The sequence below is a fragment of the Rhynchophorus ferrugineus genome, unplaced genomic scaffold (assembly GCF_030347505.1).
Source record: "Rhynchophorus ferrugineus isolate W39M unplaced genomic scaffold, kcgeb_rfMv2 rfM2, whole genome shotgun sequence".
In the NCBI taxonomy this organism is placed as follows: domain Eukaryota; kingdom Metazoa; phylum Arthropoda; class Insecta; order Coleoptera; family Curculionidae; genus Rhynchophorus; species Rhynchophorus ferrugineus.
In genome coordinates, this window is record NW_027472581.1 from 50,573,634 (window position 1) to 50,601,562 (window position 27,929).

General features: G+C 33.4%; 2 protein-coding genes across 3 annotated transcripts in view; one reads left to right on the forward strand and one right to left on the reverse strand.

Annotated features, from left to right (window-relative positions):
• The first annotated feature begins 397 nt into the window (after positions 1-397).
• Positions 398-27,929, forward strand: part of spel1 (DNA mismatch repair protein spel1) — a 61,353-nt gene continuing 33,821 nt past the window's right edge. Inside the window, exons 1-2 of one of the 2 annotated variants that reach the window (XM_076395928.1) lie at positions 398-570; positions 625-674. In XM_076395928.1, coding sequence (XP_076252043.1) covers positions 534-570; positions 625-674 — 87 coding nt within the window. In that variant the 5' untranslated portion in view covers positions 398-533. The other variant, XM_076395927.1, reaches the window with a different exon arrangement.
• LOC143191136 (uncharacterized) lies at positions 904-15,752 on the reverse strand. Its single transcript, XM_076395926.1, has 8 exons — positions 15,487-15,752; positions 10,789-11,039; positions 9,574-10,111; positions 9,315-9,524; positions 8,846-9,250; positions 8,112-8,704; positions 7,939-8,061; positions 904-7,245 (listed from the first exon to the last, which is right to left on the reverse strand). Exons 2-8 carry the CDS (start codon positions 11,030-11,032, stop codon positions 974-976), a joined length of 8,385 nt encoding a protein of 2,794 aa, XP_076252041.1. The 5' UTR covers positions 11,033-11,039; positions 15,487-15,752; the 3' UTR covers positions 904-973.

The window sequence follows — 27,929 nt, forward strand, 5'->3', positions numbered from 1 at the left end:
TATATATATATATATATATATATATATATATGTATATATATATATATATATATATATATATATATATATATATATATATATATATATATATATAATATAATAGCATATTACCTACATTTTACCTTAGAGTAATATACTCTATGCATATTACTTACATATATAGATATACCCAGGGTTTTGTTTAATACTCCCCAGTGCCAAATTTTTGTTTCAAGATTTCTGTTCTCCACCATCAAAAGAATTTTGCGTGAAAAATTAGGGTTAAAGTGAAGACATATCAATAATTTTAAAAAGTATTGTTATATATTTTTTTTAATATCGAAAATCATATATCGATATTTTGTAAAATATCGATATTTCTCTCTGCGGTCGGCATCCCTACTTTCCAATAATTCTTTTTAACGTATCGTGTTTCTTTTATCCACTTTTGAAAAGAAGAAAACCCCGGTATTTTGTTTTATAACCTACAAACTTTGAATTGTTTACATCCTGAACGTTCAACTTAAAGTTATAGATTTTATTAAAAGCTAATAATGGGTGAAAAGGAAATCTGTGCTGCATTAAATCTAGGTAATTTTGTAGACATGTTTTTATTTAAAAAAGTTAATATCATTTTTTATGAAGATATCGTCCAGCAGCGCAGTTTTATAAGATTCTTCAACAATCTTCCTGAGGTATGTAATAACAATAATCATTTATAAGCAAAATTTGATAATTTATTGATTATGTATTATTTATTATATCATTAATGCTGAAAAATATATTTTAATAATGTGCTGTTAGTGTATTTCTAATGATATTTGTTTATATTCAAGTTTCATATTATTGATCTTGATATTTTAATACTTTTTTCTATGATCCATAATAATTTATAATTAAATATTATAGAAATTAAAAATATGATTATCATTATACACACTTTATTTTTAAACTTAGTTTAAATCTAATTGTTACAGTACATATAAAAATGGTTTTATCCTACAATTTTTTGTTTAATTGATTTTACTTTATTACCAAAACTTGACCACCAGCCACTAGCTTCTGTGGTCGTTTGAGGTGGTTCGCTAGATGGTGAAAAGACTTCTACATCGTCAGCTTCACTATTACTAAAGTGGTGCGTTTGAGGAGCCGATTTAACTACTGTCGCATGTTGATAAACGACAGGTTTAAGCTCTTGTGTTTGTTCAGAATCTTGATTGATCTGTTGAACATTGCCATATTTGGTTGTGATTTGTTTATTGGTCTGATATTGATACGCCGAATTAACTGCTGCGCCTGATGTGAAAGAACCCACGTTATATTTTTGTGTTAATGCATCTCTTATTTTCTTGATTAGTCTAATTTCTATATACTTTTCGACATCGGGAATTTTGCTCTTTTCGAAATTTCGGTCGACTAATTCCGAATATTTACTGAGGCCAGGTTCTTGGGTGCCCATAATAAAGTCTGTAAGGTTTTTGTGCAAATCATTTTCTATTTTTTTTGATAATATTTGATATTTGTCATAGGAGCTCAAATCACCGTGTTCTGACAAGTCCTCGTTGTTTATGGCGTGTTGGACTATTTGCGAAAATTCCTCTTCCAGTTTCTTGATGATATTATACTGAGCTGTGGTAATATTTTCTAGTTTTACCCGTATAACCTTGTATTGAGGTTTGTAAATATAAGTTGTTTGTTCCGTCAAGTTGTATATTCTTAAAAGATGTCTTTTAACGGTGAGCTTCAAGGTAATTGTAAGGTATTCTTGCAGTTGTTGCAGTTGTTTATTACTTAATTTTTTATGTTTAACTAAATTAGAAAATGCTTGCAGTTCGGGTCTGTTTCCTTGAATTGTACCTGGTACCAAGGTTTCGATTTCTGACTCGAGGGTCGTTAATATGATTTTATAAGACTCTTCTGGTGACAGGCTTTGTTTTTGTACAAGTTGCACTTGTTTTTGGATGATGTCGTTTAAGTACTCTTGGAGATTTACATTAAGCTCTTTAACGCTTTCATATTGAGGGAGTGTCAAATCACCAATTTCTTCCTGTAATAACTCGTACTCTGGCGTTGCGTAAATAGGTAAAACGTTTTGAGGAACCACGTTAACGTAAACTTGTCGCAAATACTGAGTGACTGTTTGAGATAAAGAAATGCTAAGATATTCCTTCAGTTGCTGGTGTTGAGCCTTATTGAACTTGTCCCTGATTAATGTAGCATATTTTTTATACTCGGGTTTATTGCTTCCAAAACTACCTTGAACTAGATTTTCTATCTCCGCCTCTAAAGTGTGCAGGACAGTAACATACGCATCTTCTGGCGATGTATGCTGTTGTTGAGCCAGTTTAATTTGTTTTTGGATCAAGTCGTTGATGTGATCTTGAAGTTCGGTGTCCAGTTCCTTAACGGTTTCATATTGATTCGTTGTCAAGTCAGGAATTTGATTTTGCAGGGATTCGTATGTTGGAATTTGGTGTACCGGTTCTGATGTGTATGAAGGTACCGAAGGAACGGATGGCTGAAGTGGTGTTGTTGGATTTGATGGTACGTAAGGAACTGACGGTATTGATGGTTTCGATGGTCTTGAAGGAGTTGTTTCGCCACTAACGTAAAGGTTATCTAGTTGCTCCTTAACTGAGTTTGTTAAAACAGCTTCTAGATATTTTCTTAAAGGTTGGATCTGGTTTCGGCTTAACTTGTTTTTGATCAACGAATGGAATTTTAATAGTTCTGGTCTGTGACCATTCAATGTACCTCCAACTAATCTGTCAATTTCCTCCTCTAATGTATGAAGGACTGTTATATATGTTTCTTCATCCGATACATACTGTTCTTGAGCCAGTTTAATCTGTCTTTGCACTAATGCGTTGAGATATTCTTGTAGTTCAGTGTCTAATTGTTTTATGATTTCGTATTGTGAATAGCTCAAGTGTGGTATTTGTTTCTTAAGAGAGCTATATGGTGGAGTTTGGTATGTGGAGGTTGGTGCGGGATTGGTTGGTTGAGCAGTTTGGTAAATTTCACGTAGTTGCGAACTCACTGATTCAGTTAGAGCACTGTTTAGGTAATCGTTTAGCCGCTGTATTTGTTTTCTGCTTAGTTTAGACTTGATAGGTCTAGTATAGGGCAGGAGTTCTGTCACCTGACCTTGTAATGCATCTTTTACTATTGTTTCAATTTCAGCTTCCAATATGTGAAGAACCGTCACATAGGCTTCTTGGGGCGACTTATTCTGTTCTTTTGCGAGTTTCACATGTTTATCCGTAATTGTGTCAATGTATTTCTGTAGTTGAATGTTCAATTTTTTAACAAGTTGATATTCCTCTTGTGTTAGGTCCGGAATCTTTGTTTGAAGCGATTCGGACGATGGAAATTTAGAAGTGGTTGGTTCTTCGATATGGTAAACCTCCACAAGTTGTTTTTCTACCGAGTCGATCAGTATATTGCTAAAATATTGTTTTATTTGTTGTTGTTGCTTCTTAGTTAGATTATTTTTCAATGGCCCTGCATAATTTTGTAGATCGGGTCTGGAGCCTTTCAGAGTTTCACGGATGAGATTCTCAATTTCGTTTTCTAAAGTATGGAGGACGATATTGTAGGCGTCAGGAGATTGTTGCTGTTGAACTAATGTTACTTGCTTTTCGACCAGGTCTCTAACTAGTTTCTGCAATTCTACATCTAGCTTTTGCAATTGGCTGTATTCGTCTAGGGTTAAGTCAGAGATCTCTACCTTGACTGTTTCGTATGTGGGCGCTTCGTACCAGGAAGGTATGACCTGAGGTTTCGGGGCTTCAATTTTATGCACTTTTGTTAGTTGCTCGGTTACCGATTCGTCCAAAACCGCTTTGAAGTATTTTTTAAGTTCTTGTTCTTGTTTCGGCGTAAGTTTTCTTTTAAGCGGCAAAACATATCTCTGTACTTCGGGTCTAGAACCACTAATGGAGTCAGCAATGAGTGATTCAATTTCAGCCTCGAGGGTATGAAGTACGCTGGTATAAATTGTGTCTGTAGTTTTATGTTGATTTTGAAGCAGCTTCACTTGTTTATCGACCAAATCTCTAACGAGCTTTTGCAACTCCACATCTAAACTTTTAATTTCGTCGTAATCATTCGGAGTCAGGTCAGATACCTGAACTTTAACGATATCGTATGTTGGGGCTTGGTACCAAGAGGGTATTACCTGGGGTTTAGGAGCTTCAATCTTGTGTACTTTAGTTAGTTGTTCTGTGACAGATTCTTCTAAGATGTTGTTCAAGTATTCTTTTAGTTGTTGTTGTTGCTTAATGTTAAATTTTTTCTTCAGTGGCCAAGCGTATCGCTGTACATCGGGTTTAGTGCCACTCAAGGAGTCGGTGGTGAGAGTTTCGATTTCAGCTTCCAGGGTATGAAGAACGCTGATATATATTGCGTCGGGCGTTAAGTGTTGCTTCTGAAGTTGTTTGACTTCCTTGTCTACTAGATCTCTAATTTGTTTCTGTAGTTCTACATCCAAGCTTTTAATTTGATCATAGTCATTGGGAGTGAGATCTGATACATGGTCTTTAATGGTATCATATGTTGGTGCTTGGTACCACGAAGGTGTTACTTGTGGTTTTGGAGCTTCAATTTTATATACTTTAGTTAATTGTTGCTCGACTGATTCCTCCAGAACTATGTTGAGGTATTTTTTCAGCTCTTGCTGTTGATTTTTACTCAAAATGGTTTTCAACGGTAAAACGTATTGCTCCACATCTGATTGGGAACCACTAAATGATTCAGATATCAGTGTTTCAATTTCGGCTTCTAAAGTATGAAGTACGCTGGTGTAAATCGTATCAGGCGTCAGTTGTTGATTCTGAAGCAACTTAACTTCTTTATCGACCAGGTCTTTGATGTGTTTTTGAAGTTCCACGTCTAGGCTTTTAATCTGATCATATTCATTTAAAGTAAGGTCGGACACCTGGACTTTTCCATATTCTGGAGCTTCGTACCATTCAGGTACTACTTGCGGTTTCGGAGCCTTGAGGCTGTATTCCGTCGTCAACTGATCAGCCACAGAATTGGACAGAAGCGTATTCAGATATTTGTTTAATGCCTGCTGTTGTTTTGTATTGAGCTTGTTCGTTAGTGGTAAAACGTATCTTTGTAACTTAGGATTGGATCCGCTCAAAGTGTCTGAGACGATAGTTTCAATTTCGGCCTCGAGTGTGTGAAGAACTAAGCTATAAGTAGTTTCAGGAGACAAATGCTGTTGCTGGGCTAGTTTAACCTGTTTGTCGACTAAATCTCTGATTAATGTTTGCAATTGCAAATCCAAGTCCCGAAGCTGAGCGTAATCATTCATAGTTAAGTCGGACACATGCACTTTCACAGTTCCATAGTCTGGCGCTTGGTACCAAGTTGGCACCTCAGGTTTAGGAACTGGTACATTGTAAATGGCGCTCAATTGCTCGGTTACTGATCCCGTTAAAGCGTTGTTCAAGTACTCTTTCAGTTCCAGTTGCTGTTTGGGTGTTAGTTTATTTCTAACTGGTCCTGAGAATCTTTGCAATTCACTCTTGGTACCTGTTAGGGTATCTTGTATCCACACTTCAATTTCCTCTTCCAAATTGTGCAATATGGTAGTAAAGGCTTCTTGGGGAGATCGATTTTGTTGCTTGGCCAAATTAGTTTGTTTATTGAGCAGTTTCAAGATTTCCTTTTGCAGTTCAACATCCAGTTGTCTAAGGATTTGGTACTGATCGACTGTTAGGTCTGAGATTTGATTTTGCAATGATTCATAGGATGCTGGATGGTATTCCACTATCTTGATATCGTATAATTCTTTCAGATGTTTTGTGACTGAATCATTCAGTGTCATGCTTAGATATTCCTCCAGTTGAAGTAAGTATTTCCTTGGAAGTTTATTTTTGATGAGTTGATTGAATCTGATTAACTCAGGCTTGTTTCCCTTTATGGTACCCCCGATAACTTCCTCAATTATTTCTTCCAGGTCTCGCAGTACCGTTTCGTAAGCCTCTTGGGGTTGTAAATGTTGTTTTTCAATAAGCCGCACTTGTTTATTCAACAATTCGATGATATACACATGCAACTCCACGTCTAGAGTGCGTACCGCTTCAAACTGGCTGGCGGTCAAACCGGGTATGTACTTTTCGACAAAGTTCAGTGTTGGTTGTTGGTAATTGTTTGTAATGGGTCCAGTGATCGACTCGGTGAGTGGTTTTACCGTAGTAGCTTTTCTGAGTTGGTCAATTAACCAGTCTTGTTCTTGTTTGGGATTGGAGAATGGAGGAGCGTTAGGATATGGCCTGGGCGCATACTGATTTATTCCGGAGTTTATTTCTCCTTGTATAAAGTCGTAATTTTCTCCTGGTCTTGGAAAAGGTCTAACTGGGCGACCCGTGGACAGTTCTAATATATCTTTAGTGAATCCTCGTTGTAGCAATTCATAAACCAATTTCTGGTAGAGATTGTATTGCAGATATTCCTCGATAGTGCCATATTCAGTTCGACTGACATTCTTTAGACGTTCCTTGCAATGATTTCCTAGTATGTTTTGCAGTTCCTCTAATAGTTGTCTGTAAACCTGTGTGGTTTTTTTACCACCTGAAACGCGCTCGTTTAATAGCGTCTCAATATTGGTCGTTAGTGATTCTTGAATATCTTCGATGATTAGTTGTTGGTTAGCGGTTACCTTGAGCGTCGTTATAGGCCTCAATACTCCAGTGTATAGAGGAATTGCAAATGGTTTTGTTGATTGTACAGGTCCGTATCCTTCAGGTTCGTTTGTTATGAGCCCTTCGTTGGGATATTGTCCCACAGATGGTGGTTGGTCTCCTCTTTGTGGTTGGGAAGGATGTCTCTGGATTTGAGATCCTGTTTGTAAGTTCGGCCAACTTTCATCCGGTAATTCGAAGTTGGTGATCTGCACGTCTGGTTTGTTTTGAGGACGTGTTTGTTGTTGCCCGCTAACAGCTCCTGCATAACTATGGGTTGGTTTTTGTTGGTGGCCCACTTGGAAGCTGGTAAAACCTCCGAAATTTGTATTAATCGGGTTTCTTCCTTCACTAGAATCTTCGATTTGCCCTAAATCCAATTCTTCCTGGCCCATTTCTTCTTGACCGACCATGTGTTGCTGTGTGTCATCTGAATCGTCCATTGCTTGCCCAACGAATTGCTGTGGATGCAATGGTTCAACTTGCTGATTTAATTCTGAATCACTTGAGGCACTGGATGCAGTAGCAAAACTGGAGGCAGAGGCATATGCACTACTTTGTGGTTGATAACCTGTCGATATGAAATATTTAGTTTGCTAGATAATATAACATTTGTGAGTAGGGTCACAAAGCGATAGTTTGATGTTATTATTAATGATATTTCGATTAGTGTTAACGATTTTTTGGTGAATGTGCCTGTCATTGATAATTTAAATTTTATTTTGAATTAACGCATGATATAGTATCATTTTATTATTATATACAGCATTATATCAGATCGGAAAATATCTATCTGTCTAATATAACAATAATATTAACAATACTTTACGTGCGTAAAGTATTTTTATTTAGTACATTTATTTTTTTATTTTATATATATCACGTAAAAGACTAATTACGTAAGTATTGTTTCTTAAGTCATAATATAATTGTAACTATAGTTTTAGACTGATGGTTCCAAAATACTACAGTACATCTGAATTCCTCTTCCTCTAAAGTTGAATATGGTACTTCGTTTTGTTAGAATCCTGCGTGTGTAATTTTCTTGAACTAGTGAGGAATAGAAAAAGGAAGCGTGTGTTGTGTGCGTTAGTGTTAAATGATGGTAAATAAGTAGAAGAGGCAGAAGTGTATAGTTTATTTGCATAAATTGTAATGATATACAAAATAGGAGTGAAGAGTTTTAATGGTACTAAGTGAGGCAGTAAAGTGTAAGCTATGATTGTTGATTAAGCTAAATGGAGCCAGTTTTCGGCTTCCTCACCTCCATAACCATGGCTGCCTCCGGTTCCTCCATAAGTAGATAGCCCCAAGGGTCTGTTACGGTAGCCTCCGTAGCTTCGCTTCTTCCTACTACCATAGCCGCAGCAGTTGTCGCTTTCGTAACCTGAAAATTAATATTTGCGTATTTCATATTTACCAATTGTGGAGACAAACCTCTAGCGACTCTATATTGTCCTGAATAGCCTGAGCCGCTTCCCATTGAGGAACTGCTACTGCTTCCGCTCGAACTTGCACTGTATGAAGCAGAGGCACTGTAAGACTGCCTTAGACCTTGCTGCAGTTGAGAAGCCAAGCTGCTCTGTAACTGGCTCTTAAGATTAGCCAGTTGGGAGTCGCTTACACCGTAGCTTGATGACGATTGCCTGCTGTCCTGCAAAAATTCTTGCATTTGCCTGGTCAAATTTCGTTGCATCTCTTCATAAAGTCTTTGGTAAACTTCATCGAAGGAAGCCGAACCATATCCGGCGGTGTGCACGTTGGAGTATTGCTTGCTAATGGCGGTCTGGATCTGACGGCCGAGTTCGTTCTGTAGTTGACTTTGTAGGTTTGCTATTTGGGCATTGCTACCCGATGTACCATAACCTTGTCTTGATGCTTCATAACCGGTTTGGGATCCAGCGACCAAGACGCCGTATCCATTGTTAGTAGCTTTGCTTTGCTGTGTACTTCCATAGTAATCAGTATCATAACTTTGGCCATTATTGACATAACGGTGTTGCTGCTGTTGTTGTTTAGTGATCACCCATCTGAAACAAATATGAGCTGTGACGGAGAATATTTGACGTATGTAATTGTGTCACTAATAGTTTGTTATTTTGAAGTTTATATTTATTTTAATAAAATTAATAAATATAATATTAATAAGTATAATATTTATAAGTATTGACCTTTGTCTAGCAGCTTCAAAATCTCTGTTTAGCTTGTTTAACAGGTTTGTTTCGACTTGTCGCCTAAGATTCTCCAAATCGTCTTCTTTGTAGTTGTGTTGTTGACTAGTTTGCCCTGCTGTTCCTACACTGTAAGTGTACCCGTCTCTCTGTACCTGTGTACCATACTGAGATCTAATCTCTTGATCGATAGCGGTGCTCAGATTGTTCTTTAATTCTTGTCTTAGGTATTCCAATACAGAGTCTAAGTTGCTGGTAGAATAAGCGGAATTTTCGCTGAAGTACTTTGTTTCGGTGTCATCCAGCAAATAGTTCAATTTATTATCCAACTCCCGTTGAACATTGGAGACGATAGTCGTGATGGAAAGAGGATTAGGTACTGGTGTGTAACGAATACTAGTCCCTCTATCAAAAAAATTAATATCATATTAAGATATTTCGACGAGATTATTTGTCTTTTCTATTTTACCTGTTATAGCTACTTTGAGTTTGGTGGTATTGATCTTGAGTCTGATAAGGTTGTTGGTACCTATCCCTAGTAGGATAGGATGTCTTAACACCTGGATAACCGGGGTATGGTCTCTCCGTGGGAATGGTATTCGGATTGTGGTATACTGGCCTATCGGATACTCTTTCGTAATCTTCGTAGTTCGGATTGTAAGCCGGTTGTGGGGAATATCTGCAACGAACAATGAATACGCAGTTCTGTTTTATAATGATATTATTACTTTTGAGACTCTTGTCTGAGTTCTTGCAACAAGGAGTTCTCGATATGTTCCTGCAATTGGACCAGGTCCTGTTGCTTGTAGTTGGGACGGCTTTGCACATGTCCTCCTACTAAGGAATAAGACTGACCTCCTCTGATGGTTTGATATCCGTACTGCTCTTGAAGAAGGTGTTGAAGTTTAGCAGTTAGATTTCTTCTGAGTTCCTCTTCCAGTTCGGATACGTTAATATGATATTGGGATTGACGAGCCTGTAAGGCCGATCTGATTTGCTGTTGCAAATCGTTCTGAAGGCGAGAGGCTACATTTCTGAGTGCCGTTGTACCGTAACTGTTCTGACTTGTACTCGATCCTTGACTGTAAGAGTTTTCATAAGAACCGCGCTGTGCGTATGAGTCGGCTGCTCCATGTGAGTAGCTGTTTTGTCCATATGATCCTACTTGGTAGCCGTTGGAAGAACTTCCTAAACCAGCGGTTAAATCATAGCCGCTTGTTAATTGACCTCTCTGGGATGCCAAATCGGCGTTTCCACCATAATTATCTGCAATAGATTTTAATTTAATATTTTAATTACTTTTGAATAACGAATGAACAATTATTACTGGATAAATTATACTGGATGTTTAATAAGTAACCATAAATTTAATGAGTGAAATCCTTAAATTTTAACAAAAATGGAAAACAGGAACGTGGGTTCAGTACATTTCATTCCGATTAAAAGAGATAGAGAACATGCTTGGCATCATCGAGAAAAACAGCTTTATCTAACCCACATTCCTATTTTTAAGTTGCCCACGGGGTTATCGCTAATATCACCGTCTATAGGTTCAAGGTTATCGCAGCATTTCTGGACTCGAGTCACCAGAAAACAGTGATACGTGCTAATTATATAATTGTCGTGGTCGTAATTAAAATTTCTCACGATTCAAGTGAAGCTTATTCTACAACCTCAGAGAGCTTTTTGGTTCAAGATATGAAACCACATGTATTAATATTCTAACAATTGCTAATTATTCTTAAATGTATAATTTCAGTATATTAATTTTTTTTGATGTACTTGATAAATGCATTCGTAATTCGTGTTACCATAGCTCAGCTAAATTGCAACTATAATATTAACGGTTTCATATTGTTACTGATTCGGTATCTTTTTCGATAGAGTTTTTGGTCGTGAAATATTAATTTAAACAATAATTCGTTTTGCAAGCCATAACTTACCCTCTCCTCCAATTTTAGGATTGATATATTCGGAATGTTCGCTATCGGACTTTATTTTCGGTTTTGTTCGGCCTTCGAGATCACCCGATTTGCTATAGTAACCCCTGTCATCCGTTTGGTGCTGTAATTCGTTGTTTTTATATGATGACGACGAGGTTTTGTAATTATACTCCTGGTGGTAGTAGCCCTGGGGTGTAGCGGAAACGGCCAGTAAGGCCGCCGCCAGGAATACTATCGGTTTCATCTTTAACCTGTAAAAGATTTTTATTACTAGTTTTTATATATTTAATTAATACGCTTTGAATGTTGCTTGATTGTTTATGTTTATATATCTGCATTATTGTTTATTTATAGTTCCTTTATTACTGTTTTGTTCAGGCTAATTTCATGTTGGGGTCTCACAGGCTTCATTTTTCAGTATGCGTAATTTCGTCGAAGTGTGAACAAGAAATTGTTTCAGTCCATTGAATGTTCAGTGAATAAATCGCATTTGCATGAAGTTTTACTTCAATATGAAGAAAACGGCGACTGAAGGTCATTGAATGATGTATGAAGCTTATGGCAACCATACTCCATGAATTTCAACAGGTAAATACTTGTTTAGACGTATTAAAAGTGATGATTTTGAGACCGAAGATTTCTGGACGTTTCGATTATTCGAGGATTTGAAGGCATTACTGGAAGGAAGCATCAAAGAATATCGCTACCGACTATATGCGTTTTTGTTGAGCTCTGGGTGAAAAACCACCGGAATACGAGTAAAAACACAAGCAATGTTATTCTTCAGCATGGCAGTATTCGACTATATATTGTAAAAACACACTAGGAAACATTAAAATTTGAAGTGCTAGCCCACTCGCCGTATTCTCCATATCTTGCTCCTTCTGATTACTACTTGTTCCGCTTGTTGTGCTTGATTTCTTATGAAGATACCAAAAAATGGGTCGATTCGTGGATACTCTCAAAAGATACATCGTTCTTTCGAGATGGATTTCGTAAATTGTCTGAATGACCGGAAAAGTAGGCTGTGAATGGACAATACTTTGAATAAAATACATTGTACCGATTTTTCACAATAAAGCTTCATTAAAAAATTAAATTAAAAAAAAACATTCTTTTAAACTAATGTATAGGCCTAATGGTTTTCAGTTAAATGCGGTACGCAATCAAAGTTGAAAGCAGCCTACTTGCTAGCCTCAGTGGTCAAAGCGACTGCTGCGACAATCGCGGGTTCGAATCCTACCAGGGCATGGATGTACTTTATGTTTGTAAAATATCTAAGAGGTTGGCATGACTGAGATCCATGTGTTCATAGACATAAAGTTATATAAATGCTTTTTTAGATAACTTTAACTACAAAGAAAATAGATAACTTTCAAGTGCTTCTAATTAGGAAATGAATTTTGGATACCTCCTGATTTCTTGATCAACTAATAGTAACATTAATAATTAATATTCTATTGATTTGTCCGAGGACATAACAGATTTTTAGTTTAACTAAACTAAAATGTTCCGAAACTGAGGAACTTTTTGTGTTCAAGCTTTCAGAAAAAATGATAATAATAAATATTAATATAAATAGTAATTTAGAACATAATTATAAATAATATTTCTATTACGTCAAAAATATCTTTAATTTTTTGTCATATTAAGTCTCCATTTTACTAGCTAGAGGTTTATCTCGATTGTATCTACTGCTTAACGTGGGCTCCGTACCACGATCCTTGAAGTCTACTGACTGGCGAGTAACCAACTTGGAGACTGACCTAGACCGGATATCTGGTCTTATCTAGACTGGTTACTGGCGTGACCGGAATGGTTTTTTGTCAGATTTTGAACTTTTCTCATATGGATCACAAACGAAAATGTATAATCATATCCAGCCGGATTTTAATTTTAAAAGATGGTATCGCTGGAATTAACTTGTTATCATGTGTTTGAATGGAATGTAAAAATAATTTGACTTTGCAACAATCATTATATGAAAAATTTAGTAGAAATAACTATCGGTGTTTTCTCTCACAGACTAAAAAACGACGTGTTTATTATATTCTGACTGAGCTATTGTGATAGTAATAACAGTATAAAGTATGTGAATTAAGGACAAAAAATACCATTAATTGTAACAATGTTGTAAAATCTAGTGATATAACCATAAATAAAACCAAATATAAAACAAAAATATCCAGAGCGTTTAAAATATGAATATAATGCAAGTCATTTCAGCACGATGACGCCATGGTAAGAGAGTTAAATATATTTTGGATACCTTTTTCTGGGATATCCTGTTTATCTGTCCATCTCTATACCTTTTTACTTCTATGTATCTTCTATGATGAAACCAGAAGATTATTCTGCTTAAGAACAATAATGTTCTGTAAACAATCTTGTGAAATTAAATACCATACTTGATACAATGATCTTGACAAATTATCAGCATAATTTATAATAATTCGAATATTTACCTAAAAAGACTCCGACAATATGTGAATCACTTCTTGTAAATTTGTTGAGAAATTGTTTCAAGGTTTTTCGTGAGAATTTCTTACATCATTTTTCCAATATTTAATAGCTTGTATGTTAACGAGGTGTTTTTAAGCTTGACACAGGCTGTACAATATGTAAACAATGCTCTTTTCCTTCGTGAAAATATTTTATAAAAATATATCATCTAGAGAGAAATAAAACTGTTTGCAGTGTGTGAATTACAGATTTTTGTTGAACGGTTAGTTTGTAAACTTTTAATAATAAATGAAAAACAAAATATTATTTTTTTAAGGAACCAGTATATTGCCAATTAAAATATTTATGCTATATAGTGTTAGATCTCAAGACATTCTACATTTTCATTCATGGTGGTTATTTTTGTAGTTATATTTTTATGTGGTTTATTTTATAACGCTGTATTATTCAGAATGTTGAACGCGTCGTATTTAATTGTTTTGAGACTACTTATGTTAAATGTGGCTGTGATTTCCTGAGAGCAAAAATGTCTCAAGTTCGTAAAGAAACCAAATTATCAAATGTCTATTAAATAATCAATTTTTATTCATCAATTATTATGCACGGTGAAATGTAAAATAATCAGTACTCAGCTTTTTTTTTGCATAATCCTTTATTCCTAAGTCTTTTTGACTAATAGAAAAATTGCATTCATTTAATTTTATTTTTCAAAATTAATCTAAATGGCAGGCACTGTTATCGTCGATATACAGAATTAGTGTTGTTTCATCGCACAATTTTAGCTTGAAATTTTGTTTTGGTCTTCGGTGATAATGTTTGGTTGTTTGCAGTCGAAACTAACAAACATAACCCACGTGGATTAAAATTTTTTTTTCATCCTTTTGAAAACACAGATTGGCTTGGTCATCAAAATATTTCGAAATAGCATTGTCGTCTGATAAAAAATTAACCCATTCAATTTATGAGGCGGACTGAGTTATCGCTTATTTTTTGACAAAACTTTCGTCATAGGTCAAAAGTGGACATGGTGTTATAAGGTAAATATATATGATATTTATTCTTTTACATATACTTAACATTAATATTAGAGAAGGATGATGCGATGAACCATTGCAACACTTCTTTTTTTTGTGAAAAATTTGCATATAATATAATTCAATAAAATTACAATATATTTATATTAATTTATACTATTTTTCTAGAATTCCGTGTAAAATTATCCTCATATATATTGGGAATTTATGAAATCACACATTCATTCAAACCGTTCAAACCATTTGTCTTGCTCGACCAAATATTCTTATTCAAACATCTAATAAAAAGCTCTTTTTTTATTAAAATCTATTCGAAGTGTAATGTACAACACGACTTTATTTTGAAGATATATATCTCTCAGCATTAAAAATACTGAATGGATCTTTGCTATCATGGAATTATTTATTACAAAGTACATACATTTTCATTATTAATTAATTATAGTTCTGTTATTTGATATAAATAGTTGTGTAGTGCCATAGAAAGTGATGAGAATATTAATACAATTTTGCTTGTTGTTTTTGTCAGGTACGATTTTAAAACTTCTAATTAATAAAATACTAATAGATTCCTTTTTGTTTGCTATTATTTTTTAAAATTAATAACTAACCAAATGCCAAATTAACGTGACTGAATATCGTTTTGTTGTGTTTTAATTGTTGTGGTATTTGATATGTAGTTATGCAAATTAAACAATATTAAGTTAAATGTTTTGAAAGCATTTTTACTTTTTTTCTTGTTGGATTCAACAAAAAAAGACAATTTTATTTTATTGATTGATATTTATAATTTGTTTATATTGTGTTAAAATGTTATAGGATCCTATTTGGAAAAATGCAATAAAGGAATATCTTTATAATAGTAGTATAGAATAAAAATGTTATGCTTTATAGTATAGAAATGTTATTTTTTAACGTTTTTTACAAACTTAATGCTGATCGAAACAAAAGAAAATAAGTACATGTATTGTGAAAAATTACCGATACTATACCGATATAAAAGGTTTATAAACCAAATATATATTTTTAAAATGTATAAACAGAAATTCACTATATATTTTCACAGTTCACTATAATAATTTCCACTAGAAATGTTTCTTTTTAAATTGTCACTAATAAATGTCAAACCAATATAAGCCAAAAATAGAGCTTTTGCCCAAACACAAGCCATGAACAAATAAATAAAAGTTACGGTACGTACCGTTTCCTTCCAGTCGGTTTTGCGGTAATGTTCTTCTTCGTAGATTCTTCAGCAACTCAAGTGATCTCATCCAATCAGTAAATATATACATACAGTTTGAGTTGATACCACGTTACCCCCACTATTACTTTAACCAGCCGATCACTAGGCGATGTATTTATATGTATGTTGTTAAAAATATTTCGCCGTAATGGGTGTAGAGATTGACAGAGTTTGTGCGCGCGTGTATGTGTTTTTCGTCTCCCTCGTTAAGATTTCTGCGAACTGGAGTAATTCCGGAGATGTTCTCAATGATATAAGAGAGAGCATTTCTTTGCCGGGGGGATGGGGGACTCACCGATAATTAACTAGTTTATTTGATAAATATGTTCATAATTTTGTTTGTTAATTTTATTAATTAGACACAGAAATATATCATAATGGTGTTTTTGTCTTCAGTCCAACCATAGTTTGAAACAAACAAAATAGATCAATCACACTTCACGTAATAAAACCCTTTCTGACTTTTATGAATGACCGGACATGATAATTTTAAATATATTTTCTTCCTTTTTGCTAAATTTGTGGAGACTAGGAATGGTGGTGTCCATAAGTCAACAACTTTTTTTTAGATATAAGTTGTTTTTTTCAGTATATTTTAGTGTTAATATGTTATAAAATCAGCGCTTTAAAATTTAACACGTGTGAAGATCATGGTGATACTGCATATCTCATCATATCTCCGGTTGGAGCTTGTTTTGATTGGTTTAAAACTTATGTTTAAAAGCTTTGAAAAAGAAATAATTTTTAAGTCATACTTAAGACAAAAACATACTTAAGACAATGAATTGCAAGACATAGACTTCACTCAAACACGTAAATATTTGCAAACGAGCTAGGAATGCTATAAAGTGTGTGACAACCACAATGGTCATACTGTTACAAGTTCATTCTTAATAAAATATAGCATAAATATGTATTTTAAATATATTGTTATTAGGCTTATAAATTAATTTCAAATGATTTTTAATTTGAATTTTTATAGTGAAAAAACAGTACACAATGTATTTTATTCAAAATATTCTCCATGAATAACTGCTACTATTACTCATCTTTCAGGATTTTGTGAATTTGTGGATTTCATACCGAAAGAATGATGTATTTTTGGGGGCCCTCCACGAATTCACCTATTTTTTGGTATCTCCATAAAAAGTGATGGACTGCTTGGGCAGGTCACAATACATATGTCCGATTAAGTAATAATCAGAAGTAACAAGATCTGGGGAATAGGAATAATCACTTTCCATTTTTAATGTTTCCAAATATGTTTTGGCCACATTTAACCAACAATTTTAAATGTCGAAATCAGTATTCATAAATTGAAATCGACGGAGCATGGTTGCCGTAAATTTTACACAGCATTAGATGATTTTCAGCCATCTTTTTCTTCAAATGGAAGTAAAAATGTAAAACTTCTCCCAAATTATATTTACTCTGTACAAATGCACTTATTTTCAACGCACTGAAAATGTACTAAATCAGTCATAAATAACACTATATTGATCTAATATCATGATTAAATCGTCCATTTCAATGATTATGGATGAAAACTGTGTTTATATTAGATCATTTGCTTAAATTAATTTATATTCAATAATGTGAATCATTACAATAATAATTTTAATAGATAATAAAATTAAGCAATTACAATATATATATATATATATATATATATATAATTAATACATAGATAACGATAGGAGATAACTAGTTTTATCTCGGATCTTTGATCATCAGTGACACAGTCAGTTGTTTCTTTTACACTGTAATCCTCATCAGGAGTGTAGGATGCGATTCGTCGGATAGTCTGACGATATTGGTGATAACATGATGTAATAACTTCCGTCAGTAAGTGACCATGGGTTTGTTCATGGTCATTTCTTGGTCTGGAGATTACTTGCAGACAACTTCTGCGGGCATTTGAACAATGTTGATGTTGATTTTGTAAGTTAGATACCATGGAACCATCGAATAGACTTTGATTATTTTATCTGACTTATATTGCTTATATTTGTTAGTATAGGGAGAACTTATATCTTTGTGTGCAAATAATTATTGTAGGTAATATTTTTTTCTGTTTTGAGGTAATGTTACTTACTTTGTTTTTCACATGCTTTGTATATCTGAGATTAGTATATGAAGTTTTGCTCGTGTTTATTTGATGTTGCCATGATACATTTAATACAATGTTTTATGGATATCGCTAGTTTACAACAGGTATGGTACAGGTATTTCGGTATAAATTTTCTCCACATCAGATAATTCTTACTATATATTACTCTGAAATATCAGCCTGTATGTGTGAAAACTGAGCTACGACATATCGATCCTTTTCTTACTAATTTTAGTTATTATAAGTCGTTCTGATTATTTTAAGGAAGAGAAGGATTTTAAGAAGGAATTTTAGATTGATTAGAACAATTTTATGTGATTCTCGTTCATATTCTTAATTCATGCGTTAATTATAGATGCTTACATGTATTTTGAGAGTTGGAGAAAATTCAAAGTAAACGACTGTTATATTCGATATTTATTCAGTGTATACAGACGCTAATCATCGAACACTCCATATAACATTATCGACACTATTTATTTATTACTTTTGTTGTTTGATTTAAATAAATCTAAGCCGACACCGATCAAGCATTTTTAGAAACTTATTATGATGATTCTCCGTCATATAACAATTGTCAGTTTAAGTTTTAACGATTTGAAAAAGGTGCTATTGATTCAATGGCAAAAAACGGTCTAGAGGATCAGAGAGTTTTAAAACCATGAATTGCAAGACTTACTAGGCGCAAAAGCACTTTAAATTCCCAAATAATATTTAGATAGCTTAGCATTTGATGAATTGATGAAACAGCGTTTTTAAGACACGGTATCCCTATGGAAGTGATGGAAGTATGGGAAATTCATTCATTTACTCGTTAAAACTCGTTTACTCAGTTAAAAGTTTTTATGATTCAAAAATGGAAATTACAGATCATTCTCGAAATATTTTTTTGAATTCTGTCATCGCAAAAAGAGGAAAATACAGGACGATCTTTGAGAACAATATTTGTTGATAACTATTGTATAGGTTATTCTTTGATTACAAGATATTTAAGTTAAATACTTAATATTAACTTTAGTTTACTAAAAATAAAACACCCATATCTATAAGAAATTTACCCAAATAAATCCCTTTTATAATTTGTACTAAAGTCATAATAATTTTGTCCAACCAAGCGCTTCTTGTAGCTATCAAATATATACTTAATTAGAAGCAGATGTTATAACATTTTCAAAAAAGTATATATTATTAAGGAAGTGCGCATATTTTGCGGTAAATTGCAAACATAATATCGAACAAATAGTCACTAGGACTGGTTCAACTGGTTTCTCGAGTGCGATTCAATAAATCGTGTTTTTTTAATTGGTTTTGTCAATAAGCCAGGTAGAATAATCCTTTACATTACGGTTATATAATTTTTTTGATAAATTGCTACAGGTGTGAGCGTTAGAAAAAATATTTTCGCCTGTTACTTTTAAAAAATGTTTTAAATCATCGGGAATCTAAAAGAAACATTTGATAATTGTGCTAATTTAAAATAATCATCGTTTTCCAATTAAAACTGTACACAATTAATATAAATTTGGTTGGATTACGTAGTTATTGTCATTTTTTTTTGGTATTAAATCTGTATTTTTATTAGTAACCTATGATGTATATATCATTAAATTTATTACAAATGTTTAATTTGGAAAGCTAATATCTTAAAATCTAGACAAAAACCTAAAAATTATCTTTAGTTTAAACAATCTATTTTCGGCTGTTAAAGGCTGTACAAGGCATTGTGACCAAATAGTTAAATAATTGATGGTAATAATTATATAACATTGGGACTTCAAATGTGTCTATATATTTTAAATTGTGATGATAATGATGGTTTTTTCCATGAAACCTGGAATTATAGTCCACAAGATTCAATTGACCGCAATACATATAAAATATTTTTAACAAAAAAATTGAACCGGCTTCAAAAAATAATTTAGCAACTCACTAAAAATTCGGTGCCGGACCCAAACAGTTATGTTAATTTTGATTTGTTTTGTTGGTAATTTGTTTTTTTTTGTATATGTTACAAAATTATATTGTTATTTTTGTATTGTTTGGGCTCGGCTTCAAAGTGATCAGTTGGTAGTAGTTAAAATAATATTGAGAATAGATAAATAGGTTTAGGTAGGTATTAAGCTAAATTCTGTGCATATAGGAGAATATAAAATACGTGTAGTAGATAGGTTAAATAACGTATTTAATTATTTTTATTTAGTTATTACAACGATTATTATGTACATATTAATCGATGATTAATTACTAAACCAAATCGTTCTTTTGGTACAATATGGCTAAGTTGCCAGAAATGTGGAAAAAAGTTATAGAAAATGATGGAAAGTATTTTAATTAATATATATTGTACCAATTATTCTCAATAAATACCCTTTTATAGTGCAAAAATGATCAGAATATATGCAAGCACCTAATACTAGACTTTACATAGCGCGTTTTTTTAAATTAATAGAGTGAGGTAAAATTCCGTTCAAAAATATTTTATTCGGCAAAAACCTCGACATATCCTTTTGCAAAACGCTATGGTTATTTACGATACCTAAAATATTGATAAATAAATTGATTTTTATTTTTTCAATTATTGAGTTGGGAATATTCACTTAAAATTATTTATTTTATTTTATCTTTAAAAATAATAAGTAAACATTTTAATACAGTCAAAAATTACTTGAGAAACTACTGTTAAAACGTATTAAACCATTTATAGAAACACTAGATTTTCAGTTTGGATTTCGAAATCACCACTCAACAATCGACCAAATGCAGATAGTAGTGGTTGTTGAGAAGACTCAACTATCTGTATGAAGGGACATTCTCAACACTTAATCCTATTTCGGCTGGAGATTCCCAGGATAGTGTTTTGAGACTACTCCTATATCTGCTCTACATTGCTAACATTTGCCCACGACGCAGTTATCATGGTAAAAGAAATATGTTTGCCTAAGGCTGTAGAAAAAGTGTAACTGGTAGCCAACAAGATCTACACATGGATTACCAGTCTCTAATGCAGTTTAAAAGTTTCAAATGTATCCAGCTTAATTTTGCCTTGCAGCAAAATGACAAAATCCTAATTATATCAATTGACGGATGCTCGATTCCTCGCCTGCAGAATCAGCTAAATACCTCGGAATACATCTCGATGATAGGTTAAATTGGGAACATCACGTTAGACAAAAAGCAGATAATATTCAATTATTATAATTATAATATAATTATTATAATATATAAAATTGAAGGCTTAAAATCAAAGAGATTGGTTTATCAATCATAAAGCCAGTTTGGATCTATGGGGTTGCACTAAAACATCAAACCAACTGGTAATTCATAGCTGTCAAAAGAAAGTTCTACGATTAAATAGCAATGCTTATCTCTACGTAACTAACGAAGAGCTGCAAGGTGACTTCAAAATCAAATGATGATCCAAGACTGCGCCTTGACATAAGATTACTAAATCACAGCAACGTGGAAGCGATAAAGCTAGCTACTGGACAACAAATACCAAATTAGAAGATGGAAACTAAACCACATGAACTTGTATTGTGTATAAGTGTTACTATTAAATTTAGCTTAAGTAGTTCAGTTTTATTTTTAATTTGGGAAATACATACGGATGTATTAATCCCTTATTCGCCTTGTTTGTTGATTAATGACAAATATTTAATAATATTTAATAATGACAATATTTATTAATAAATCGAACAAAAATTATATATTAATTTATAAATTTGTAGCAATATAGAAGCTTCTGCATGAAAATTAGTGTCCAAATCAAAGTATTTTTGTCCTTGTAATCTATATGATATGCAGATATTATAAGAGCAGTATTCACGTTTGATTTAATATTACGATTTCAAAAACCAAAAAAATTATGCTGTGTAAAAAATAAAGGTTTTTTTTATTTTGATTAGTCAAACCAAATTAAAAACAACATTATTACATTAAATAGGGTTGTAGAAATTGATGTTTTTTCGAAAGGGGCAGAAAATATCGATCTATGGATATAACTTCTGATATATCGATATTTTTCCTCGTCCGATATCCCTTTATCGAAAGGCTTTCTGGGTTTTTTCATATAATGATGGTTCTTGATCTTGATTATGTCTTTATTTGCTACCACATCCTCATCATGACATCAGATTACAAAAATAAACAGTCGATGTCAACTGTTTGTCTACTGCAAGTTCCACGAATTTGATAATATACGAGGTTTGAGTAAAAGTGCTATTGGTTAAATAATTTCGATATTAACGGTGTGTGGGTCAGTACGCCAGACTTTTTTCTGGAACTAACGAATTCATTGTTCTTTTCTTTGATTTACCCTTATTGTTGGTTTATCCATGGGTTATCATAATGGCTCTTATCAGGGCGATGCTTTTTTGCAAGGTCCAAGTGTGAGTTCTAATTTTAAAGTCGGTTGGTTGATTGATATTATTCGGTGTTTAAATCCAAAACATAAGCGATTAACGAACACCATCATAGACATGCGTTAAGGTGCCTATTGCTAATGGCAAATATGGATGGATAACTGAGAGATTAGTGCATTGATCTAGTTTGTGATATTGGTGCTGAACCAACCAACCTACCAACAACGAACGAAGTTCATTCTCATTCAGTCTCATGTTGTCATTCTCGGTTTTAATTTAGCTTTCACTTTGCTTGTACTACAACGTAGGCGGTCTGTTTTTTTGTTTTTAAAATAACTTCATGGATTACCTTTTAGTGCATTAAACATCTGTGTATGGTTATTTAATATAATGCTTTTTTCTATTATTATTTTAAGTTTGATAATTTATAGTTTCTCAAATATTTTAGAGATATTAGGCAATATGGTTATAATAGACAAGTCCAATTAGGAGTTTAAATTAAATATTAAATATTCTAACAAAAAGTAACAGTTTCGTTAGTATGAATTTGTTTACTGTTGGCACACTTCATAATATTTAACAATATAGTAGGAATAAATAGATTTAAAATAATATATATGCATATTATATAAGATATATCTGTCCAGTGAATATTCTGTCGTTATAAATGGTGTAGAAATCTTATGGTGATTTGATTCCAAACTGATGGATATGTTGTAGAAGATTTGTATTGCTTTCGTGGCCCACCAACGTCTTCAACTGCTGTTAACATTGCTAAAATGAGTGGTGGCTGAAAAGTAAAATTGTCGAAATAGACTAGGTTTGTAAAAATTATCTAGGATTTTATATCATGACTATTTGTCCAAGAACCTATAAATGCCATAAAAGAACCATCGCATTTACCTGATTCTTCTCTTTTCGAACCTCAAATCATTATTTCGAGTTTTCAGTTTTTAGAAAAAGTAAAAAATAATTCGCAGCCCAAAAGATGCATTTAAAGGTGTTTTGACCATTGACAAATGCTATTCGTTGGCATAAGTAATTGTTTCGGAAGCGATACACTAAATTTAGATCAATAATAAACATTTTATGTTTCCTGGTGCCTTTTTGACAGAATATATATCATTAGCTATATTTTATATTATAAATTCTAGGTCTTTTTTATGTTATCTGTTTTATGTTTAATTAATATAGAACTATGCACACCCCTTTATCTAACCTATATAATATAAAATACTCTTCCTAAAAGGCTATCTTGAGGTGAAAATCCGAAGTGAGGAAATTCACTAGTAAGATAGTCCGCCATGAAGAAGTTGGTAATCACTTGGCACTAGGTTGGGACTATAAGTTAGACTAATGAGTATGCTTCTGACGAGTCGCTATCGATGTGTGTGGCCTGGATAAAACAGAATTACATTATTACATTATTATTAACAGTCTTAGTGGCCAAAATTGGCCGCTTTTGGGTGATTGCTTTCTGTAAATGATCCAATTGTTCATAGGGTTCGAATTAAGGGAGACCCGCTCATAGTATATGATTCCTTGCCATTACCAACAAGTACACTGCAAAACCTTCCTGACTGTCAATTCTGACTTGGACACCGTTTACGCCGGCTCATCGCGTTTCGAGTTTTCGAAATGAATTGAAATTCGTTTCAGAAATGGATGGACATTGGATTGTCTAGTTTTTTTGTTTAATCCGTATGCTATCTTCGGCTTCTCGGTTATTTCCGTGATTTTATACACATTTTCAATAATTTATATAATTTATATTGCTTTTCAGAGCCTGAAACATCTTTGACATCTAAGAAAACTGTAAAATATGGCGTATTTTCTCTTTGGTGATATTCATCTTTGATGTGAGTTCAGGAAGACTGATTGATTAAAAAATACCATAATTCAAAGACATTTCGACCTGATTTACAACATTTTCGAATAAGTTTTTTTTAGTACAAATTGATCAGCTTTCTACTGCCATCTAACGTAATACGACCGATTGAATTATTTTTGAATTATTTGAATATATATAGCTCTGAGATCACTAAGTTTGTTTAACTTGGTGGATCATTCGCTATTGTTGCTATTGATCATTGCTATTATTGTGTATTGAACGCCCTGTCAACATTCCAAATTTGACAACAAACTTTAATTGTACTGTCATAATTTTTGTACTTAGTTGTCTCTAATTATCAGCTTAGTTTTCTTAGGATTTAGTTATACATGGGATAGTCAAATCATTGATGTTCTATTGCTAGGAGCGTCTGTGGTAAAAACAGGAGTTGTTTTATGATGCACATTTTATAAGCGACTGTATTCATGATAATAATAGTTTATACAAAACATGGTAAAACATCATCGGCGAAGCGGAATAGTGGGCGAAACCCAAACTTAACTGACGGAGATTGACGCACATTAAAAAGGATTGTAATACGTACCTATATATACTCTTGCATATTCTCAAATATATCCAAAATTCCTGTATTAGTGCCTGGATTAATTTATAAAATTATATATTATTTAACAGAGAAAATTAGCAGCAGACAATACGCGTGTAAAGTATGAATTAGGTAGTAACACTAATTTTGTAGATTGCAAAGGAACAAAAGTTTATTTTTGTAATTAATATGAAAACACTGAGCGATTTGACGTAGTTTTGGTAAGTACGATTTGCGAAAAGCACTGCCAAATAGGGTACTGCTACAAATGAAGAATATATATAAATTTATATAATTGCCAGTGCCTTGAAAATAACATTAAAGGTATAGCGTGTAAACACATTTACGTTGTCTATTTTTTTTATAAGAGAAACAGTACTACCACAGCTATAACAATAAAAAAAAGTAGAATTGGTGAAGATTACTGTATGCTGTAGACAACATAAAACTGCTGCGGCAAAGTGGCAGTAAAACTAAACAATGTCTTGAGTAATACTGTTTCGATAAAAACAATACAGCGGGAGCTCCACAAGAACTGGTGCAACGACAATAAAACCTAGACAGTTTATGACTGGATATTGTGATGTGATCAAAATAATCATCATTTATATTTCTCATAATTTCTTTCCTACAGGCGGCCTACAGAGTCTCCTCTCATTTACATCATCGGTCGTATTATTGCGAATGAATATCTCGATATCCTCAATGATAAAGTTGTTACTATGACTAGCGTATTACTGCTTATGATAAAGAAAAAAAGGGTTCACTCTTGGTTTACTCTGAAATTCCTCAGAATATCATCAAATATCTTCCCTGGCCAGCACAACCGTCAGACTTCAACATAACTGAGCTATTATGGAGCCATTTCCATCTGCAACATAATGATTTAATGACTTCAATGGAAGGAATTGGTGGATGTTTTGGTACAAGAATGGGACATCCGTTGGAAATTGCATGTTTTAAAGCAAATGGTAGCCTCACCTTATTAATAAATAAATATTGGGTATATCAGGTGTTCTGTATGTTATTCCCAACCTACACTAGATAGTTTGTATTTTTTTTGAACAAGCATGACGTCAGCAAATAAATACATTTCTAATCAATAAATAGCGAGGAATTAGACCTTTCCAAGTCCCATTATTTTCTAGTTACTTGACTCTGAGAATTATTTAGGACGCAATTTAACAGTGGTAATGCATCATGTACTTTATGTAACAAACAACTATTTATCTCCGTTGGTTGTTGTATTATTTGTGTTGTCAAATATGTCTATAAACGTTCTTGACTTCATTACGGAGATTTATTTTTTTCCTCTCCTTTTTAATCGTTTTTGAGAAAACCGACGCCTTGATATTGACTTATTTTACGAACTGTAGTTCACAATGTTTCTTCGGTGTTATCATCCGACACTAGCAGATATGCGAGAGCGTAAACTAATAAACATACCACCAGTGGCTTGTCCATATTATTTATAAGTAAGAAATTAGCTATAAATTTTGGTTGTGTTTTGTGTTTTTTATTGTGAAAATTAGTCGTAGATTTACGGTTACAAAAATCTACTGTTGTTAAACCTAAATGTTTATTATCATTTTAATGTTTTAGAATGATTATAAAAAATCATTTTTAATTTTAATAAAATTTATAAAAATAATTTAAAAATATTATTCGTGACTAATCACTAGTTTAATTCATCTTTTTCATCTGATTTGGATTTGACGCAGGAAAAATGCCATTTGAGTTTATTCAAAGACCTTTCATTTTCGGTTATTTTTAGAGATATTCACTGTTTTTTGGTGAGATTATGGGACATCAATTAGAAGAAATGATAAAATTGAAAAGACAGTATTTGCTGAATACGATAAATGGGGTAAAATTAATTGTATTATCGTTTTCAATGGGGTTTCGCGGATATTGCAAAATGTGAACGAATGTTATCTATATAAAATGTGTATATAACAGGTCAATTAAAAAGTCCCCTGACGCATAGATGGCGCTACTAGAATTAAATCCATATGTTTGTTAGTTAGCCCTAAACCTCAAAAGATGCGTGTTTAGATTTGTCAGCTGTCGGATCATTAGTTTGTGAATTATAACATTTTGAGTGAAACAACTTTTGTTATTGTGATAAAAAGGAATTTCGCGTGTTGATAAAATATGGCTTTTTGAAGAGAAAAAATACAGTTGAAGCAAAAACTTGGCTTGATGCCGGGTTTCCGGACACTGCCCCAGGAAAATCAACCATTAAGGATTGGTATGCTAAGTTTAGACGTGGTGAAATGAGCACCGAAGACGGTGAACGCACTGGACGAACAAAAGAGGTTGTTACCGACGAAAATATTTAAAAAATCTACAAAATGGTTTTGAATGACCGTAAATTGAAATTGAATTAAATAGCAGACCCTCTAAAGATATCAACTGAACGTGTACATCATATCATTCACGAATATTTGGGTATGAGAAAGCTCTGTGCAAAGTGGGTGCCGCGCGAGCTCACTTTTGATCAAAAACAACGACGAGTTGATGACAATGGATGAAACATGGCTCCATCATTTCAGTCCGAAGTCCAATCGACAGTCATCCGAGTGGACTGCATACGATGAAATCGCTCCAAAGCGTGAGAAAACGCAACAGTCGGCTGGCAAGGGTATTTTGGGATGCGCATGGAATAATTTTCATTGACTACCTTGAAAAAGGAGGGACCATCAACAGCGACTATTACATAGCGTTATTGGACCATTTGAAGGACGAAATCGTAAAAAAACGGCCGCATTTGAAGAAAAAGAAAGTACTGCTTCACCAAGACAATGCACCGTGTGACAAGTCAGTGGTAATGGTAGCAAAAATCCATGAATTGGGCTTCGAATTGCTTCCTCATCCACCGTATTCTCCAGATCTGGCCCCCCAGCGACTATATCCTGTTCTCAGATCTCAAAAGCATGCTCGCTGGGAAGAAATTTTTGTCGAATGAGGAGGTGAACGCCGAAATTGAGGCCTATTTTAAAGCAAAGGACAAATCGTACTTCAGAAATGGTATCGAAAAGTTGGAGGGTCGCTATAATCAGTGAATCACCCTTGAAGGGAATTATGTTGAATAAAAATTCAAATTTTAAAAATGTGTTTTACTATGGTAGGATGGAGACCTCCTTTTCAATTGACCTGTTATGTTATGTAATGCGGTCCAGACTACCCGGTCATCTGTTTTTTGAATACCTGAATGAAGAAAGAACGATACGAAATGGTCTGTTTAACTTAACTGGTCGCCTCTTGTTTCCGTTAAATAAAATAATATTTTTAAGTAAATTAATATTTTATTTTCTAAACCCTTTCTCATATAATTGGCGCAGTCGGATCCTACCGGTAAGGCTGGTCTCTTTTGAATTGAGTCAATTAACCGGAATCAAATTAATTATGCAGAAAAGAAGAGAATTTGACGTTGGATTGGCAATGTTCCACGGTTACTCGAAGCGCTTCTTGCTGTAGTTAATTGGAGTTCGG